The following is a 21300-nucleotide window of genomic DNA, read 5'->3' on the forward strand; positions in this document are numbered from 1 at the left end:
TTTGACTCACCTACACCTGTGATCAAAAGACAAAATATGTAACTGGATTGAAAATTTATTAGTAGTAAGGATGCAGCTTGTTATCTTGGTTAGAGACTCATCGACAGATGTAGAGGTAATTGGGTGGACCTGAGGAAAGTGTCCTGGGATCCTTACTGTTATCTTGATAAGATTTCAAAATGATGGCAAGACATTTTCAACTTGCTCTAAATGTTTATAAACGTAAAAGTGTTCACTTCACAAGATGACAAAACGTAATAACTTATGACTACAGGATGAAGAAGTCACAGTTGGAATCGATCAATTCTCACAAACACCTGGGTATAACATTTCATAGTAACATGATGTGGAACAATCCCGTGGGTTCAGTCGTGGGTAAAGCAGGTGGATTTTTGGGTGTAGAATATTAGGGAAGGGGAAGCAGTCTGCAAAGGACATTGCTTACAATCACTCGTGCGACCTAACCTAGAATGTCACTCAGGTGTGTAGGATCCGTACCAAATAAGACGTTAACTATCCCAAAAAGGTCTGCTGACGAAGTTTCAATAACTGGCTTTAAATGATGACGCTGGCAGTATACTACAACTGCGTTCATATAAATCCCGTAGGGATCGTGAGGATAAGATTAGATTAATTAAAATACGCACAGAGGCACGTAAACAAATATTTTCCCCGCGCTCCATTCGTGAATAAAATGGAAAAAGCCCTAATAAACGGTGCAGTGGGACGTACCTCAGCCATGCACTTCACAGTGGTTTACTGAGTATAGATGCAGATGCTATAATTCACGCTTCCGCATCTACACTTCATCTATCAGTCTAAACACATCAGATGAAAAAATCAAATACCAACAGAGGTAAACAAGTGTGACGTTTCAAGGTCGAAAAACATGCACTCCAGGACTAGCACATTCTCAGCGTCTGTAAGTGGAACACAATACCACATGCAGTCACAGAGCTACGAATTATGCATTCCTGTTTGCATACTGCACACTAACCAGATGAACTACAGAGATGAGCCTAACCTTGGTGCAGCTCTAGGGTGCTTAACGTTGATTCCACAGACCATCTTGATGGTGGTTGTGGGAGGTTTCCCACACTGATGTAGTCGCATATAGGCCATGGGCTACTCTCTTCCTAACCACCCCAAAAAATTAAGCTTTCGGTACATATTTTGTCCAATTTCAATTTCGCCAGCCGACACTAAAAATAGAACTAATAAAAGTTGTAGAATAAATCAATTGTGATAGCCAGGCTACATGTGTCTTTTAAGCCATTTCCCACATTTGTGAAACGTTCACACACTTTCACATGGGTTGACACTGGACAGGCGGTTGGGGTACACAGATTCCATACCGGGTGTTGAGTAGGTGGTGTTGGGGAGATTGGGAGGGGGGAGGGGGGGATGCTGGCGACAGGAAGGGCCCCCCGCCACTCATTACCACTAACATTGCCAAAACCAGAATCAGCATAACGACCACGTGACGATAACCCTGCGGCGATACGGGATATACGCCAAGAAAAAGAAGAGGAAGAATGCAATAAATCAATTAACGTGAACATATGTGAAGTTTTATAAGCAAACAAGTGTTATAAGTACTAACGAGACATTTTTATTGACATCTAGCAGGATTATCTCAGTCATTCTGACTTTTTATCCTATTTCAGATTTTTAATTTCAGCTTAAACCTAACATTACTGTAAAATGTTCCTACGCTAGATGTAAGAGATTGCACATTAAATAGCAAAACAGAGTGATGGTTGCTGCTACACCTAGCTCCCGTACTTCGCGGGAATTTGCTCACTTAGAGATTTCGGCTGCAACCTGAATAGTCTTGGCTCAGGTTTGGTAATTCAAGGTCATGCATATAATAATACAAAGATAACCAAGGGCTAATTTAAATTACTCATAATTCATGAAAAACAATGGCCTGTATTCAACTGTTGCACGAGGATGCGTCTTGGATCACAATACCACCGTATGGGTTACCAGGCGACTTTTTGTGACTGGCTTGGTAGGGAGGACACAGAAAACTATCTAATATGGAGAGTCATGGACAGATGCAGAAGTAACTGTGGGAGTAACCCAGGGAAAAGTGTTGGATCTCTTGAAGTTCATGTAGTATATTAATAGCCTTGCGGGTGATTTTAATAGTAATCTCAGTCTTTTCGCGGATGATGCAAGTATCTACAATGAAGTACAGACTGAAATAATGAACACAAGTATTCACTCATATCTTAACAGGATTTCAAAGCGGTGCAAAGCTTGGCAACTTCCTTTAAATGTTCAGGAAAGTGAAGCTGCGCACGTTACAAAACGGAAAAAGCGTAGTATCCTATGACTATAATATCCTTGAGTCAGAGTGTTAATCTAAACTCCGACAGAGACCTGGGTGTAACACTTTGTGGGGACATGTTATAGAACGATCTCTTAGGCTCGGTCGTGAGTAAAGCATGTAGCAGGCTTCGGTTTATTGGTATGCTACTAGAGAAAAGCAATTAGTCTATAATGAATACTGCTAGTAAATCACTCGTGCGACCGATCATGGAGTACTCGTATTGCTAAAGTATGTGGGACCTGTACCAAATAGGACTAACAGGAGATATTGAACGTACACAGAGAAAGGAGCACGAATGGTCACAGACTTGTTTGACCCGCGGCAGAGTGTCACTGAGATGTTGAAAGAACTGAATTGGCAGTCTCTTGAAGATAGACGTAAACTGTCCGGAAAAAGCCTGCTCACAAAGCACCAAGAGCCAGCTTTGATTGATGACCATAGGAATGTACTACAACCTCGTGAGGACAAGATTGGCTCAATTACATTTCGCACAGAGGCAATTATACAGTGAGTCTTCCCGCTCTCCACACGAGAATAAATCGGAAAAAAGCTCTGATACCTGGTACAATGGGACGTACCGCGTCTGCCATGCACTTCACAGTGGTTTGCAGATATCCAGGCAGCCTAGGTTTGGCAGCGATACGTCGATAGTCGTTCAGTGGGTGAGTCTAATATCATGCATCTATTGCATCGTCTGTGTGACGTGAGATATGTGCAAACCAATCTTAGCAATAGTAATTACTCCTCGACGTTGTAACGCGATACCTTTAAATACAATGGTCGTGGTAACATTCTTTAACGTTTGTCTCGCGTGTGTCATGACCCCTTCAGCAGCAGATTGCAATGATCACTGACAATATGAATTCTTACTAATGGAAAAAATATCCGCTAAATCTGTATGTAAAGACAAAAACAGTCTATGATCGTTTTTAGATTCACCATAACGATCGAAGCCACTCATTGAATAAAACAAATATCTGCAATCATAACCTGTTTTAGTTTTTACATATTGTCAAACATTGTATCGGTATTATCTTCAAGGTGACCATGTCATCCCTAATCGATAATCTATTCTTATTCTTCGCGAGGACAGTGCCACACCATTTTTATTGCTGTGTGGGGCAATACTTGTTTCTGCGAAAGGTAAAGAGATATATCCTTGACGCAACATGCTCACAACAAACAGAAACGAACAACCATGGCCGTCACTGTCCCTGTTTTCCACAACACAAATGACAGATCAGAATGTTTACAGTAACTTGTTTTTATGCGGTCACTCCACTGTCTCTAGGTGTGGCTGGCATCGACACAAACGTTCTTAGTAAGCTTCGGGATGCTTTCGTTAAAGTTTCAACTACGCTTGGGTGTACGTATGTCTCCAAGTGCACTCATTTTGGCGTTTGTTCTTTGTAGGTACATACGAGCATGGATGAGATATCTCATCTTTGCCAGTAATGATTCATTGCTATATCAAAACGAAGGGACTGGTTGGTAGGGCACATCGGGTGTACCAACGAATAGTTAATTGGCGATTAGGGAATGTGTGGGAGGTAAAAATTGTTGAAGTAGATGAAGTTGTAATAGTTATGCAGAGATGAAAAGACTGTCGCAGCAACGACATCAACAATACCAATAATAGACGTCATGTGGCATAAATGCCATCGTCAGGCAAGACGTTAAACATGGGCCTGTGTAGTGTTCTCTCTTTACCACTGCCACCAATGTCATTTTAATCATGGGTGTCAAACCATCTTATGCTAGGGGTCATGTGGACATCTCCCTTCGTCTGTTCTGGCTAATGCTTTTTATTTCGGACTGTATATTTCTGGTTCGTTTTTATCGTTCTTCTGCAACCCCACATTCCAGCAGTTTCATTTATTTTTAAAATATTCCCGCTACTGGAGGTCCACAACCACACACATTTCTAAAATCTCTTTCTCATATTATGCCAATATGTGACACCAGCAATTTTTCTTTTGTTGCAGGAGCTTCTTCACTTAACCCAGTCTACTCCCTATGTCGTATTTAGTTCTTTCGCCGTGTACAGTTTTAATTGCAAAAAATCCGGGGTTTTAATATCTCTAGCACTTACTCCAATATCTGTGTCCAATTTCATTTTTATTCACGTTTTCGAAACACATTCTTCTTTTTGTTCTTGTTTTCTTTATAATGAATCCAGTTGTGAAGCGTAACATACTCTAAACGTTATAAAGTACTTATTCCCAGCCTTCCTTACTTCTTATACTTCAAAGAGTTACTACTCCAGTCATTTGATGAAATGCTGAGAAGTCAAAACCAGTTGCGATACCAGTTGTGTAACTTGATGCAGAAATATATAATAAAGAAACTCAAATTTATATTCAGTTCGCAATGTTCAGGACGAAATTCTGATTTTCAAGTATGATGGATGTTGTATTCGAACAGCTTATGTTCACTGGATGGCCGAGTATCGCCACGTCGCAAACCCACATTTATTAGAGTCTTCTCAGTTTCGTACACCTAATGACATTTATCAATATTTAATTATTAACCTTCCAATAAACTCTAATTCAGTTTCGTACCTTTAAATCTGTTCAGCCAAATTTATCGTCACTGTAAAACAATCGCCGGCCGGAGTGGCCGAGCGGTTTTAGGCGCTTCAGTCTGGAACCGCGCGACCGCTACGGTCGCAGGTTCGAATCCTGCCTCCAATTATACTTCCTCTTCAATATCGATAGCTTCCAAAGACTATCTTTAGAGTTAATTTACGTAATTATCTCTCGACCAACTAATAATGCAATTAATAGCTAGTATGCCTTAAATAGTTGACTTCACAAAACAAGATGACTGTCTGATTCCATCAATAAAAATTTCTGGTGTATTTGAATCGCATTCCAAAGGTAATACTGTCTACTGTTCATCAGAATATCCCCGAAACACGTTCCTCAACTCCGTTAATATCAGTCATTGCTTGATATTATTTCCGAAATAGAGTAGTTATTTCTGCGTCTCTCTATTCGCATCTAATTAGACGTACGTAGTGGTACGTGTAACGCACAGAAAGAGACAACATTCACAATACCACATAATACTTAAAAAGCAAATAGCTCCAGCTTATCTAACGTCACTCAGGCGGGAAAAGACGGCGATGTTTCAGTTATAAAATTTGAAACTTTGTAAATGTTAACGCATTTACGAGGACGTACTCAAAAGTAATGCCTGCGAATTTATTATTTGAAAACTCTTACAGCTTTTCACATAAAGTAAACTTTATCACCATTCGACATCTACGGTCTTTATTTTTACAAATTTGCTTCTCAACATAGTTACCCTAACGATGACATTTCTCCCAACGACAGACCAGTTTGTTCATACCGTCACTGTTGAATGTTTGGCTTTATTGACGGAGCAACGACGTCACCTCTGTTTACATCACTTCGTCACTATGAAAGCGAATTCCTCGAAGGTGTTTGTATGTTTGAAACAGATGAAAATCGGATGGTGCCATGTCGGGTCTGCATGGAGGACGATGGATGACGGTGAATCCAAGGCGTCGGACTGTTGCAGATGTCGGAGCGTACGTCTGTGGTCTGGCATTGTCATGCGGAACGAGATGGTGCTCCATGTGTAGAACGAACTTTTCTGCAGTTAGGAACTCGGTTAGAGCACGCTATCACTCACGCACCGACGTAGTTGCGTTAAACACCGCCATGTTACACGTTACAGTTCGGATCCCTCTAGCACAGTGGTTCCCAACCTGGGGTGATTACCGCCTGAGGGGTAAAATGAAATTTTCTGCGGGGTAAAAACTTAAACGCTCGTATGCTGTTTCTGTCACAAAACTAAAATATTTTCAAAAGATCATTACTATTATCACAAGACCCGAATTTTGATTATATAAGTAATCAATAATAATTTTTCCTCAATTAGTGCCGGCCGGTGTGGCCGTGCGGTTCTAGGCGCTTCAGTCTGGAACCACGCGACCGTTACGGTCGCAGGTTCGAATCCTGCCTCGGGCATTGATGTGTGTGATGTCCTTAGGTTAGTTAGGTTTAAGTAGTTCTAAGTTCTAGGGGACTGATGACCTCTGAAGTTAAGTCTCATAGTGCTCAGAGCCATTTGAACCATTTTGAACTTTCTATGCTGTAATGTATGTTGAACTGTTGTGGTTGACAAGAGGTTGGCTGAAAAAAGGAAGGAAAATTATGGTTTGTTTCCTCTCGACGACTAGATTACATGTGGCCAACAAACTTGACTACATCAAAGATGGGGAACGAGTACGATTGTATCTTTTCGAAAGGAACGTCTCAACACTTCACCTCTCAGGTTTCGTCGGCGCCAATTGTTTTGATTTTATTTTATTAGGTGTTTCATAGGTCCAACTGTGTTGGGTTCACAAGGACATGGAACGAGTCAGTTTTTTACAAATCCAATATTACAATCTTACAGCATATACAGATATTTGAGTACATAATTATATAAAAATTTATACAGTAATTTCTTTGAGTAGCACTACAGAAAAAAAGAAGATAAATATTTTTTTTAGAATCATTAAAGCACTTTAGAAAAACAGATACAGAGCAAAAACTGACACAGAGCTCAAGTTAAACAACATTCTTAGTGGCCTTATGTCATCTTCTACTATATAATATTAAAATCTTACTATTTATTTAATTAAAAATTCATCTAGACTGTAAAAAGCTTTTTCTAGCAGAAATATTTTAATTCTTCCTTAAAATTACCCTTGTTACGAATTTCTGTCTTTATTTCAGGGCGAAGACCATTGGAGAGTTTTGTTCCGGTGTAGTGGGCACCCTTTTGCACCAAGCTCAGATTTCTCTGCTCACTGTGTATGACATTCTCTCTCCGTGTGTTATGCTCATGATAATTACTGTTTGGTTGAAACATCTCTGTATTATTATAGACAAAACCCACGAGAAAAAAAATATATTAGCATGTAGTTGCGTATATTTTAAGTTTTCGTGAGCTATTTCTACATGAATCTCTTGGGCGCAGTCTACATATAACTCTTAAAGCTCACTTCTGACCAGTGAACGCTTTCCTTGCTAATGGCTGGTTGCCTCCAAAAGATGATTCCTTATTCAATGACTGAGTGGAAATAGCCATAGTATGCCAGTTTTGCAGTTTTAGGTTCAACACATGAAGGTACAAACTGTAAAGCATACGCAGCAGGGCTAAGCCCCTTACAGAGATCTCTTATATGCGAAGACCAGTAAGTTTTCTTGTCAATATGCACTCCAAGAAATTTTGTTGTCTCCATTCCTTCTATTGGCTGATCACCACATGTCACACTTAATTCCCTCTCTTTTTCTGTTTTTGTACTAAATAAAACTGGTCTTGTATTGTATTGTATTGTGGGCCTAGAAACGACAGAGAGGCTCCGTTCCTACTACAGCTGCAGTGGTTCACAACCCCACGACAACTACTGCAGTCCATTTCACCCCTCCACCTCCCCACACAGAACCAATCTTTCACTGTTATTGTGCGGTTTGGTCCCCGGTGGATCCCCCCCCCCCCCCCCTATGTTTGCGTGGTAGAGTAATGGTGGTGTACGCATAAGTGGAGAACTTGTTTGCGCAGCAATCGCCGACATAGTGTAGCTGAGGTGGAATAAGGGGATCCAGCCCGCATTCGCCAAGGAAGATGAAAAACCACCTAAAAGCCATCCACAGACTGTCCAGCTCACCAGACCTCAACACAAGTCCACCAGGTGTATTCGTGCCGGGGACCAGGCGCTCCTTCCCAATCCAGAAACCCATGCACAGCTAACCAGGTGGGCAAACTGGTCTTACTAGAATTTAATGAGAGACTATTCACCTTGAACCAGTTAACAACATTAGAAAGTATGTGATTAATTGATTCCTCAAGATTACTATCTGTTCTGCTGCTCATAAAAATTGTGGTATCATCAGCAAATAAAGTCAAGTTACACAGCAGGCTTGTACATGATGGTAGATCATTTATAAAAATCAAGAATAGTGGTGGCCCAAAAATTGAGCCCTGAGGCACTTCACATGTAATGGAAATCCATTCAGAATGTGCAGAAACACTCATATCCCACTTGAGCTATTCAAGACAACTTTTTGTTTTCTGTCTTGGAGGTACGACTGCAGCCAATTACCTGCAACACCACTTATTCCTAATAATTTTGCTTTTTGCAAGAGAATCTGCTGATCAACTCAGTCAAACGCTTTAGAAAATTCACAGAAGACAGCAATTGCTAGCAATTTGTCATTAAGGTTTTCTGGGACTTCATTTGCTGGTGCATAGATTGCGTCTTCCGATGAATAGCCCTTTTGAAAGCCAAATTGGCTTTTGCTGAGAACTCCATTCTGCACGAGATGATCAGTAATTCTTACATGTATTAGCTTTTCTAGAATTTTGGAGAAAGCTGTCAGCAACGAGACAGATCGATAGTTAGTTAATTCAGTTTCATCACTCTTTTCATATAGGGGCTTCACGATGGCGTACTTAAGTCTACTGGGAACAACAACTTTTTGAAGAGAAGCATTGAAAATATGATGGAGAATGTCCCTTATCCAGACACAAGAATATTTCAATAAATTATTAGAAATATTATTTACTTTTTATAGACATGATGATTTTTTGAATTACGTGTACGGCGACAGGATTAAGGTGCATTTCTGGAATTGTTTGAATATACTGCCTGACAAAAAGTTATGGCTCCATCAACATCGGGTTTGCAACCAATCTGTTGAGTTGCTGATAGGTAGTGTTTATAAAAAATCTCAGCCGCACTTTTTTGGGTTATCTACTAGGGATCCTTCATATCTGGTTTCGTTTACATCTTCTCTGCTTGTTGTAATCCTTCCTGTTTCTTTTTTAACAATGCTCCAAATTGTTTTATTTTACTATTAGAATTATCTGTTTTCTCCTCACAACAAAAGTCTTTTGATTTCTATATTAGTTTCTTTAAATTTTACAGTATAATCTATAATGTCGCATTTTTTTACGTCTTTGAATAATCTTATTGCAGCATAAGTTTCCCTTTCGGTTTTATGTGACTGTCTTATACCTTTTGCAATCCAAGGCTTACTTACAGAATTTGAAGCACTGTTTCTGATCCATTTCTTTGGAAATATTCTTCAAAAAGAGCACAGAATTCATTTATAAAACAGTTAAATTTAGTATCAGTATTATCAATGCTACATACCGAAGACCAATTCATTTGCTACAACCTAAGGTTGAAAGTTTCTTTTGCCTCTGTTCATTACTCATATGAACTTCCATTGAGGAAATTTCTTTAAACATATTAACATCATAAAGAGGGAGAATTTGTTCATGATGATCTGAAAGCCCACTTATAACCTAATCAACAGTACAATTCTGATGTCTACTTACATTTAAAAAAAGTTATCTATCATAATTTGGGACTCTGATGTAATTCTTGTTGGAAAGTTCATTACCGATATCAGTTTATATAAGGTCATCACAATCTCAAAGTCAATTTTATTCTTATTTTCTGTCAAAATTTTTATAATTAAAGCACCTAAAACTACAATATCCTTTACTTTTGCATGTAACCCTGACAGCAGAAGTTCCATTATACGTAGAAAAGTTTTTATGTCGCCTAAAGGTGCCCTGTAGACAGCCAGCACTATTATTGTGTAGAAATTAGTTATCTGAGTTGCACATGTCTCAAATTGTTGTTCCATACAATATTTCTTAATTTCTTTCTTCATTTGTCTGGCCATAGTGCCCGTAGTACTTTCGTTCTGTCATTGCAATATTTCTTAATATCTATAGCTTTGTATGCTACAGTATGATTAACGTAAATTGCTACTCCACCTTTGCCTTTACTTTCCCTACAGTAGTGTGTTACTAAACTATAACTTACTATAGATGGCAAGGCAGTGTGCTTCTGTGTGATATTTTCATTTCATGCGCAACATTCCGATGACCAATCCATTCTTCCTATTCAGGTTGGAGTCCAGGCAGCGAGTGCACATAGCAGCCCAACTCGCAACACTTGAAGAAAATGGCTGTATCAGTCATCAAAATATTGTGCATAGAACGAATATAACAGTCCTACTCAAAGCCTGGATGCGTACCATTAATTAAAACATTCATGGTTGTACGTTTATAGGAACACAAAACTTGGAAGCTTGGTTATTTGTCTGAACTCTATTCTCGTAAATGCGAGTCCACTCGACCATTTCGCCAGCTGAGCGTGGGTACCTCCCGGCTGTTTTGGGCTCTGAGCTATTGCTCTGCAGCATGTCGGGCGATCTTTTTGCACCGTCGTAGCTGCGTCCACATCGGCATCAGTGGCAGATGAAATCCTGCAGTCTCCACAGCTATTATTCCCGGATTGGTGACAAATTCACTAACGATATACTTTGACCAGAGAGCTTGTGAACAAAGAACAAATTTTGCCGTTTCATAAATACCACGCAGGGTGAAATGCATCAGTTCCTTGCCATATACGACCAGAGCCGCGGTGAGTTAAATATGTACAAGGAAGGAAGAAAATTTGGGTTTAGCGTACCGTCGACATCGATGTCATTAGAGACGGCGTAAGAGCTCACATTGTGTCAAGGCTGGGGAAGGAAATCGGCGTGCCCTTTGGAAGGAACTATCCTGGCATTTGCCTGGAGTGATTTAGGGAAATTACGGAAGATCTAAATCTGGATAGCCGGACGCGGGTTTGAACCGTCGTCCTCCCTAATGCGAGTCCAGTGTGCTAAACAGTTCGCCACCTCGTTTGGTAAAATATGTACAGATAGTCAGTTAGTACTATTACCTGTCAACTTCACCAATGCACTTTACGTAACACTGTTGCACCACGGAAAGATATCCTAGGTGAATGTAAAATCTTTTGAAGCGTCTCCCTGGCCACCGACAAGCCGAGCTAAGGCAGACTCTCAAGCAACGTCAGCATTGCAATGTCATATAGATAGGGGATACTGCAAATAGCATGACATACAACCGAAGCTATTGGTATACATCGCTCGAGGTAGGTGTCTGAATCACCAGTTCGGCACTATGACCTCATTGTGAAGGCAGCATAATATTCTGCCAACTTGGAACCTTCTACCAGCTGCCCACTGGAGGCCAAACTGATGAGTTTGATGCACTGTTAAACTGTCGCTGTTCAGAGAAAGTGCGCTAGCTGCTGCAACCGATTTGCATCTGTAAGCCGACACAAGTGTCCACCGCCTTCCTCTGGTGGAGAGGCCATGACGTAACTCTGCACAATCACCACCGTTCCATGCAGAGCTCTTGGGAGATTACTAAGGCGCTATCTTCGATGTCCTTGAATGCATCGTAGTAAACCGAGTCATCATGCTGTTAAGCGTCACTGCCGAACGGGCAATGCCTGCCACCAACTGGGCTGGCTACCTTGCTTCACGCCGCTTATGCTGTGCTTGCAGCACTGGACATGTTGACACGCTCCAGTCTACTGACATGGACGCATCAACGCATCCCAATCCCACATGACACTTCTACTGTTGCCACTACTGCCGCAGAGAACGTGAATCAAATGCAAAACTAAAAACAGTAAATATGTAAATCGCTAATACTGTTTCATTAGCACCCCAGCGCGCCCAACACCCTCTTACCACTGAACTCCACACTTCGCCATACTGTGACCGTGGGACTCACATCCCACCAACCTCTACAATACTTTATGATTAATGCTCTGCAGGTCTTGTAAAAAAATGCGACTCGATAATTTGAGACAACATTTAGAAAAACTGGGCCAAGCATTTCACATCTATAAATACGCATGCGCTAGCAAAGGCAATTTGTCCTACTGAAGTTTGTGTTGGCTTGTAACCACAAATTCGCAACTAATTTGCGAACGATGGACCCTGCTTCCTGGAATGCTTTCGCTTTATTATTTGATCCTTTCAACTGTCAGTTTCCACTGTTAATTATACACTGAAGCGCCAAAGAAACTGGTATAGGCATGCGTATTCAAATACAGAGGTATGTAAACAGGCAGAATACGGCGCTGCAGTCGGCGATGCCTATATAAGACAAGTGTCCGGCGCAGTTGTTAGACCGGTTACATGTGCTATAATGGCAGGTTATCATGATTTAAGTGATTTCTAACATGGTCGCCCGCCTTTGTTGAGCGGTTCTAGGCGCTTCAGTCCGGAACCAAGCGGCTGCTACGGTCACAAGTTCGAATCCTGCCTCGGGCATGGATGTGTATGATGTCCTTAGGTAAGTTAGGTTTAAGTAGTTCGAAGTCTAGAGGACTGATGACCTCAGATGTTAAGTCCCATAGTCCTTAGAGCCATTTGAAAGCAATGTTGTTAAAGCTCGCGTAAGTAGTGAGTGGGGAAAAAGGTGATATAGAGCTGCATTTGGAGTATAGCTCTTTACGGCTGTGAAATATGAAGTGAAATATATAGAAGCATTTTAAGTATGGTGCTGCAGACGGCTGTTAAAATGAACAGATAAACGTTGGCGGCCGGAGCTCATGTGCTAATGTGCTACAGCATACCGTAAACATCGCACTTAAATTATGCCATTTCTCTTCGAACGCGAGCCGGAAATCGCATTAAAAGTATGTCATTTCTCTTCGAATGCACACTGGTGTGCAAATAAGACGGATGAAAATATGTTTTATAGCGGTCTCTCCACGATAACTATAAACCAGTGCCTCCCCGCGCACGAGTATCTCCTGCTCCTCGCTTGACAAATTTCGTCGCCGCCGCGCAGTGATCATCTGTCGCGTTTCGCAGCAGCGACAACAGAAACTATCACCACCTGAAGACGTCGAACAGTTGTATCGATGGAACATTGTGGGATATGCACAATACTGTCAAGTGGCAAACCCAAGTGTATCTGTCTTAATGGCTTCATATACAGAGAATACTTACCATAGCATCATAAATTTGTGGGCCAGTGATAGAGTTGAACAGTTGTAGCAGCCTCATTCACGAATACGTAGTTGAATGCAGTATTTAATATTGTGCCTGTAATGTGCATGAACTCGCCCTGCTTCCAAGAAAATAACGGTATAACGTAGAAGACAGGGTGGTTAGAAAATTACGATATAACGTAGAAGACAGGGTGGTTAGAAAATATCGCTAAAGCACTAAATTCGTTCCATAATGAACATCTCTAATGGCGACATACTGTTTGCCTCCCCAGGTCCGACATGGCTTCCCTTGGTGGGCAACTACCAGGACATCCGCCGGCTGAGCAAGAAGCTGGGATCGCAACACGAGGCGTTCACGTACCTAGCCCAGAAGTACGGATCGCCCGTGATTGGTTTACATCTGGGCGGCGACCTGACCGTCATCGTCTCCACCAGGAGCCTCATACGAGAGGTGCTCACGCGACCCGAATTTGAAGGACGGCCTCGGAACTTCTTCGCTTACCTCCGCAGCCTGGGGCTGAGGAAAGGTGAGTGGCACTGCTGTTAACGTAATGTAGCACGCCTGCAGGAAGTTACATGTGAATCGATGAATTTAATGTTCTACTTCACTACAACTACGAACACACACACCGAGGCTAAAACTAGCGCCACCCAAATAGGAAATTGGGAGACGCAAATAAAACGCCTGGATGTTCACCCAAAAAGTAATGAGGGGTATAAAAATTAATCACAAAAAAGTGACTCCGTGGGTAAGTGCCTGACGGCAAATCCAGAGATCTTGGGTTCTTCGCCTACACATATTCTGCAAACCACCGTAAGGTCTTTAAGCGAAATGTACGTTTGCCGCATTAGAACCATTCTACAGCCAGTCGCAAATGCCGGTTGCCTAAGCTTTCTCAACAGTGTTTCACGAAAAGAATGGCGTCTTCCCTACGAGGATTCCCTTTTGAGTTCACGGAACACTTCACTAATACTCGCATGCTGATCGAACTTGCCAGTAACAAATCTAACAGCACGCGCCTGCATTGCTTCGATGTCTTCCTTTAATCCGACCTGGTGGGCTCCCAAACATTCGGACGGTACTCAAGAATGTGTCGCACTAGTGTTCGATAAGTGGTCTTATTTTCGAGATGCGCTACACTTTCCTAGAACTCTCCCAATAAACCGACGTGGGTTGTTCGCCTTCCCTACAACCGACTTTACATGATCGTTCTATTTCATATCGCTTTGTAGCGTTACACCTAGATACGTGATCGACGTGACTGTGCCAAACAGCGCAGTACTAATAACGTATTCGAATATTACAGGATTATTTTTCCAACTCATCTGCATTTACTTACATTTTTCTACATTCCAATCACCACGCCAAATAGAAATTCTGTCGAAGTCTTCCTGTAACCTTCTACAGTAACTCAACGATGATACTTTCCCATACATCACAGCGTCATCAGCAAACAGCCGTAAACCGCTGCACATGGTCCGTCAGGTAATTTTTTTCTGTGTATAGAAAATAATAGTGGTCCCTGGGACAGTCCTGATTGCACCCTTGCTATGATGGACACTCGCCATCGAGGGCTACGTACTGGGTTCATTTACTCACTAGGTCTTCGGGCCACTCATTTGTGAGAACCTGTTCCGTGTTCTCGACCTTCGTTAACATTCTACAGTAGGTCGCTGTGTCAAACGCTTTCCAGAAATCTACTAATATGGAAGCTGCCTATTCCCATTCATCAACAGCTCGTGGAATACCTTGTATGAGCAATGCTTTCTAAATCCGTGTTGATTTTCGGCCAGAAGCTTTTCTGTGTCAAGGAAATTTACTACATTCGAACGCAGACTATGCTCAAGAATTCTACAAGCAAACCGACATTAAGGATATTGGTCTATAATTTTGCTTGTCCGTTTTCCTGTCCTCCTTTAATACAGGAGTCATCTGTGCTTTTTTCACTTGTTTGGGACTTTACGCTGGTTATGAGATTCACGATACATGCAAGCTAAGGAGCCACTGACAGAGTGCTCTCTGTAAAATCGAACTGGGATTTTCAAATGTAGTGCTGTCTATCCGGCCGCGGTAGCCGTTCGGTTCTAGGCGCTTCAGTCCGGAACCTCGCGACTGTTACGGTCGCAGGTTCGAATCCTGCCTCGGGCATGCATGTGTGTGATGTCCTTAGGGTAGTTAGGTTTAAGTAGTTCTAAGTTCTAGGGGACTGATGATCTCAGATGTTAGTCCCATAGTGCTCAGAGCCATTTGAGCCATTTTTGAGTGCTGTCTACAGCTTGTTGTTCCATCCACTTACAGAACGTTAGTCCAGAACCATAGTACGCCTAGGTCACTGACGTCGTTGGAAGTGATGCGTGCACATTGCATTGAAAAACATCCTCCAAACAATATTTTGGCTCATTCAAGGAATTTGAGTGGGAAGTCTCCTTCTCGAGATACCCGGAGAGTGTTCGACTGTTTCCACCAGCACATATTTGAGCACACGTGTAGTTCGTGCAGACCTACAAGCTTGTGTTGAACATGGAATGCTCCCAGTTTCTCGGAGGCTTTGATGCACCCTTGTAAACATTCGACTCGGGTGGTACATTCCGGCAGCATATGCTTCTTGGTACGGCGTGGAGCCCTCCGTGCATTGCAGTTAGCCTTGCCATAAATGACACACTGTACATATCCGCAGACTCCTCGTTTCTGTAATGCTCCATGTTGCCATCAATACTCATAGGACACAACTGATGCTCCGCAGATATGACATGAGTGGCACTCTCACTGTATTCTGTACTGTCGTAGCCATTCTATTTACAACTCGTCTCGGAAATGTAAACAGAGACCACACCACGGACTGTCATGTGGTGTTTACATAGAATCACGTCGGTAGAGGGTGGTAATCACTAAGTCGCAATTATCTCGCAAGCAGTTCGTTTGCGAACCTGTGTTTACTGAGAGTTTTTGCTTCTGGTATAGTGTACTTTCAACTGTATGCTTTTACGCCATTAATTTGATACGCACTAGATATGACAATACGACAACATGGTCACATCTCTAGAAGTTTTAATGAAGAGAATGTTGTTGCTTTTAGTTTTCTGTGTCGATGGACATTAAACACGTGTTTACACGTGATGATACCTCAGAGTGAATCAAATATGCACTTCCAGCTTTCTATTTTGCTTTCACGCAGTCATACCAACAATTAGCTATTCACTCCAAGGTGGCGCGATTTATAAGACCGCGGATACTCCATCGGGAGGAATGGAGCTCAAAAGCTCGTCCGGATATCCTGATTTACGTTTTATATATGGTTTCCCTAAATCTTGTAAGGCTAAAGCGGAAAAGCGGTCTGCGTGGCACCACCCGGGGGAGGTGTGTTGCCTTCCGTAACTGGGTTAAAACTGCCAGGAGACCCTCTGATTCCCGGGAATCTTCAGATTGTTCTGAAGTGCCCTTGAGGCTCAGAGGAACCTGAGTGGGACGGGTACCTTAATGTCCTATTCCGTGGCCATGACGTGGCGCCGGCGCTCAGTAACCCCCTTAGAAGGGGTGACGCTAACACGGGAAGGGCCGTCCATGCATGACGTTAAAAGGCTAGCCCTTAACTGGGTGCAATCCTCACTGAACCGCAGTGGCCCACCGTGAATTATCAAAAGCGGTGGGTGAGACATGGTCGGCCATGATCCCCTAGTACGTGTGGAGGCCCTCTGGGGAACGTAACTCGGGTTTGAGTGCCGCACCGTCTCTACGATGTCAAACTCCACAATATAAGACCCGGGTTGTAACACCACAATCATCACATCATCACAATTTCATAACATCTCCGGGCTGTGGAACAGTGAGGGTTGTCGTGTGTCAAGGAAGGACGTTAAACTCCCGTCAAGGTAGGACGTTAAACGCCCCCAACCCAAGGCGAAAGCGAAGGGTGCGTGGCACAGCGGGAGCTGTGTCTGAGGGACTGACCATCTGAAATCGCTGGGCACAGACCAGCAGGTGCTCTGCGTGCCGGCGACCTTGTTTGTAGGCGTGGGACCTCGGCGCGAGTCGGCAAGTGTGCTTCGCCGCGCCCGTGGGTAACCGGGGCGTGTTCTGCCAAACCCAGGAGGTGGCGACATCACCTGGGCCAGGTTAGCTGGGTCTAGATCGTCGAACGACTGGGTGACCGGGCCGCCACCTTAGTAGGAGCGGGTCCTAGGCCTTTAGGTGGAAGCTCGGGCAAGTAGGTGGCGAAGGACGAGGAGTGCATCTGCTTCTCCAGAGTGCGAGGTGCACTTGCCGGTGAACACTGGGAGAAATCGTCGATGACGGGGCCACTGAAGGGGACCAGTATACTGGCAACGGTGTGCTGAACCCGGTAGCTCAGGGGTGTCCTTGATCTAGGAACGAGGTTGGTGGGTGAGCTGCATCTTAGTGTCCCCTCCCCCCCCCCCCCCCCCCCCCCCCGCTCCCCCCGGTCCGGGGTTAGAGACGGGCTCCCAACCTTCTTTTTTATTGCTTGTCAATCATGGCCGAACCAGAGACAAGCGATTCATGTGCGTCCGCGAGAGCTTCAATGCCTTCTGCTCCCGGCCCATCGGGGGACATGGAGCAGATCGACGAAAGCGTAAGCGAGAGACACAACAGAATTACACAACTGTTGGAGTCCAACGTGAAAAACGGGAAAATCAGTCAGACAGCGATATTAGCTCTAAAAAATGAGATCACCTCTTGGGCGATTGCTCACGCGAGGATTGAGGGGAGAGTTGTGGAATTACAACGAGAAAATTTCCAGCTGCGAAGACAACCAGTTAAGACAAAGGCAGGTGTAGTAGCTCAGGCAGCACCAAAGACACAAACAACGAAAGAAACCATTGTGAAGGTGTCACAGAAACCGGACACGGCGGTCTTTTTAAGACCCCTGCCCAGCCAAGACACAAAAGTGCAGGAAATCTTCACGACTATGGTTAATCCAATCAAGGAGAAAATCAAAGTTAGTAAGGTAAAAGCAATCAGAAATGTAGTCATTGTAGACGTAGCTACAGAAGAGGACAGAAATAAAATCTTGAATAATCAAAACATGTGTAAGGCAGTCAGATGCGAACCTCCCAAAAAGAGGAACCCACTTGTAATCATGTACGATGTGCCGGTTACAATGGACAACAATGAACTGTGCGAAACGATTAAGAGCCAAAAACTTGACGATATGACAGATGAACAATTCAAAAACGATTTCAAACTAAGATTCAGGACAGGCCCAAGAGACAGAAACGTAGTACACCGTGTATCAGAAGTATCAGGATCCATGTGGAAGAAACTTACATCTATGGGTAGGATATATGTAGGATTCCATGTCATTAACGTGCGGGACTACTTGGTGGTGCCTCGCTGCTACAATTGTGGAGACCTTGATCATATCCACAAATACTGTGACCGGAAGCCGGCTTGCTACAGGTGTGGGGCAGAAGACCATATAAAGAAGAGCTGCACAAGATCTGGAATTTGTATTCCATGTGTCAAGAGAGGGAAAAAGACATAACGCCTCAGGAAGGAATTGCCCAACCTATAGGATGTTGGAGCAGAGATTGATTTCGAGGACCGATTATGGCTGAAGTCACATTAGTGCATAGGATGCCAAAAAGAAAGTCCCCAGGGAAGAGGCGCTGTCAAATTTAAGCAATTCCTGGCCTTTGTTGCAGAAACTAAAACAGGAAGAGAAGGAATGGTAGACGTGTGCGTCCAGACGGATCCATGTGAACAGGTGCCGCTCTTCCCCCTCCACCCCGGAACTTGAGATTGCCAGAAGATCGGGCATTAAAAGCAAGGTGTCCTGCTATAACGGACCAAGTAACATCTGCAAAAACTAGCTCCACATCTGAAGAACCACTGCAGGTAAACGCAGTAAGCAGCACAAATGCCACAGCTACCTCAGATCAACCACTGGTCAAACGCTTAGAGGTAGATCGTGTTAGGATCTACCAAAACTTAGAACATGCTCTGCAATTATCCCGTCTAGAGGAGCCGACTGTCCTGACCACATCATTACGGCACATAGTGTGGGTAGGGCATCAGTATGGACGTAAAGTCACCTTCTCGGCCATGGAGGCTGTCGATAGAATACAGTTAAAGACCATGAATCTCCCCACTGACTTTGGCGCACTGCTTGACCTTGTTAAAACGGTGTTTCAAAGAAGGAATGAGAAATTTGACCTTGATGAGATCTACAAACAGGCTGTCTTAGCTAACGGTAGGATAGCATATGACTGGAGAAAGACCTTTCCAGACCCATACGTCCACACGTACTTTCCATGACTGCCATGATACAGCTAGGACAACTCAACGCACACAACAGCAGACTAGTCATGCAGGAGATCTGAAGGGTGGTGGAGGAGATGAGTCTTGGCGTACTCTGTCTACAGGAGCCATACTCTCTTGCGGGAAACATAGCTTTTGCTGCCGTGAACTGACAAACAGTGTGCTTCGGAAATGACCCTAAAGCCACCATCATAGTAATAAATAAAGCTCTAAGAGTCACAGTGCTTGCGCATCTCTCAGACGAACGCTATTATTATCGAACTTCAGACACCTGTTGGAGTTATACATCTAGCAAATATGTACTTCCAATACGGTGATGAAATTGAAATGCACCTCGACCAACTAGTACAGATAACCATGGCACTGAGAGGTCGAAGGTTAGTGGTGTGGCAGATGCCAACGCGAAGTCCCCCCTGTGGCACTGTGGCACTCGGGATGGAAGAGGGGAGAAGATGGAGGAAACAATAATGTCTTTGCAGTACTTGGTTGCCAACAGAGCAGGAAATCCCCCCACCTACACTGGCGGAAGAGGAGAAGGAACAAATATTGACTGAACATTAGTATCACCAAATATTGCTGGTCACCTACAAAACTGGACGGTAAGAAACCAAGTCACGACAAGTGATCACAATCTAATCACCTTCGAGCTTACTGATAGAGAGTGCCACTGGGACATAGGATGGGAATTTCAGCTAAATTACAATAAAACAGATTTGGAGCGCCTCACAAGAGAGTTTGTCATCCCGACATGGCCAGACGGTGATGAAGACGTCGACAAGCACGCTGAAGACCTAGTTAGTGCCATCACTAAAGCGGTGAAGGATGCAGTGCCAACCAGGAGGAGGGCCGTGGCGGCCTCCCCGTCACCGTGGTCCGCCGAACTAGGGCAGATGCGTCAGTCGGTCAGGAGGGCGAGGAGGTACTACCAGCGAAGTGTCGTCTGGGAAGAGAAACAGCGATGGCTACAAATTTACAGGAATGCCAAGGAACAGTTCCAAAGGGAACTCAAAAGGGTTAGACTCCAAAGCTGGGAAAAATATGTTCAGAACAAACTGGCTATAGATCCCTGGGGTATACCATATAAAATAGTTAGAGAAAAGATTAGGTCGCCCATGGTACTGTCAACTGTCTGGGATGGGAATCAGATGACAAGGTCATGGCAGAAAACTGCTGAGGTCCTTCTCTGGTCTCTGCTTCCAGATGACAAGGAAACTGAAGAACAAGGCCTAAATAGGCAGGCTCTTACAGAAGAGTTCCAAAATAATATTGCAGTGTACCCACTCTCAGAGAACGAGGTGGCGACGCACATCAAGTCACTTAAAAGAGGTAAAGCCCCAGGACCAGACGGCATCATAGCGGAGGTGGTGCAATACCTCGCTCCTCAACTAGTAACACCTCTAGGAAGAATCTACAACGATGCCCTGAGCCTCGGGACGCTTCCCACCATCTGGAAACAGGCTAATGTTGTAATCATTAAAAAGGGCCAGGATAAAGATACAAAAAAAAGGTTAAGTAGTACAGACCGATATGTTTGTTGGACTTGCTGAGAAAATTGCTGGAGAGGTTGCTGGCTGACAAACTGATGGCACACCGGGTGCTCTGTGGGATGAGCAGCAGGCAATTCGGCTTCTGACCCGGGCATTCTGCATCTGACGCAATCGCCATGGCGGCCGAGGTCTACAGGTTGTCCACACATAAGTACATAGTTGGCATCATGGTAGACATCAGTGGCGCCCTCGACAACCTGTGGTGGCCTTCACTCTTCTCCAACTTGCGAGAGAAGGAGTGTCCAGAGCAGCTATATGGATGTCCCAGGAGCTATTGTAT

At 43.6% G+C, this 21300-nt stretch overlaps 1 protein-coding gene across 1 annotated transcript in view; it reads left to right on the forward strand.

Moving 5' to 3' along the window:
* The window catches only part of LOC124613041 (methyl farnesoate epoxidase-like), a 191913-nt gene that overhangs the window by 38047 nt on the left and 132566 nt on the right, over positions 1-21300 (forward strand). The window contains exon 2 of the mRNA XM_047141609.1: positions 13469-13723. Within this exon, the coding sequence (XP_046997565.1) occupies positions 13469-13723 (255 nt within the window). The remainder of the gene's footprint in view (positions 1-13468; positions 13724-21300) is intronic.

Source organism: Schistocerca americana, chromosome 4 (assembly GCF_021461395.2).
Source record: "Schistocerca americana isolate TAMUIC-IGC-003095 chromosome 4, iqSchAmer2.1, whole genome shotgun sequence".
Taxonomy (NCBI): Eukaryota; Metazoa; Arthropoda; class Insecta; order Orthoptera; family Acrididae; genus Schistocerca; species Schistocerca americana.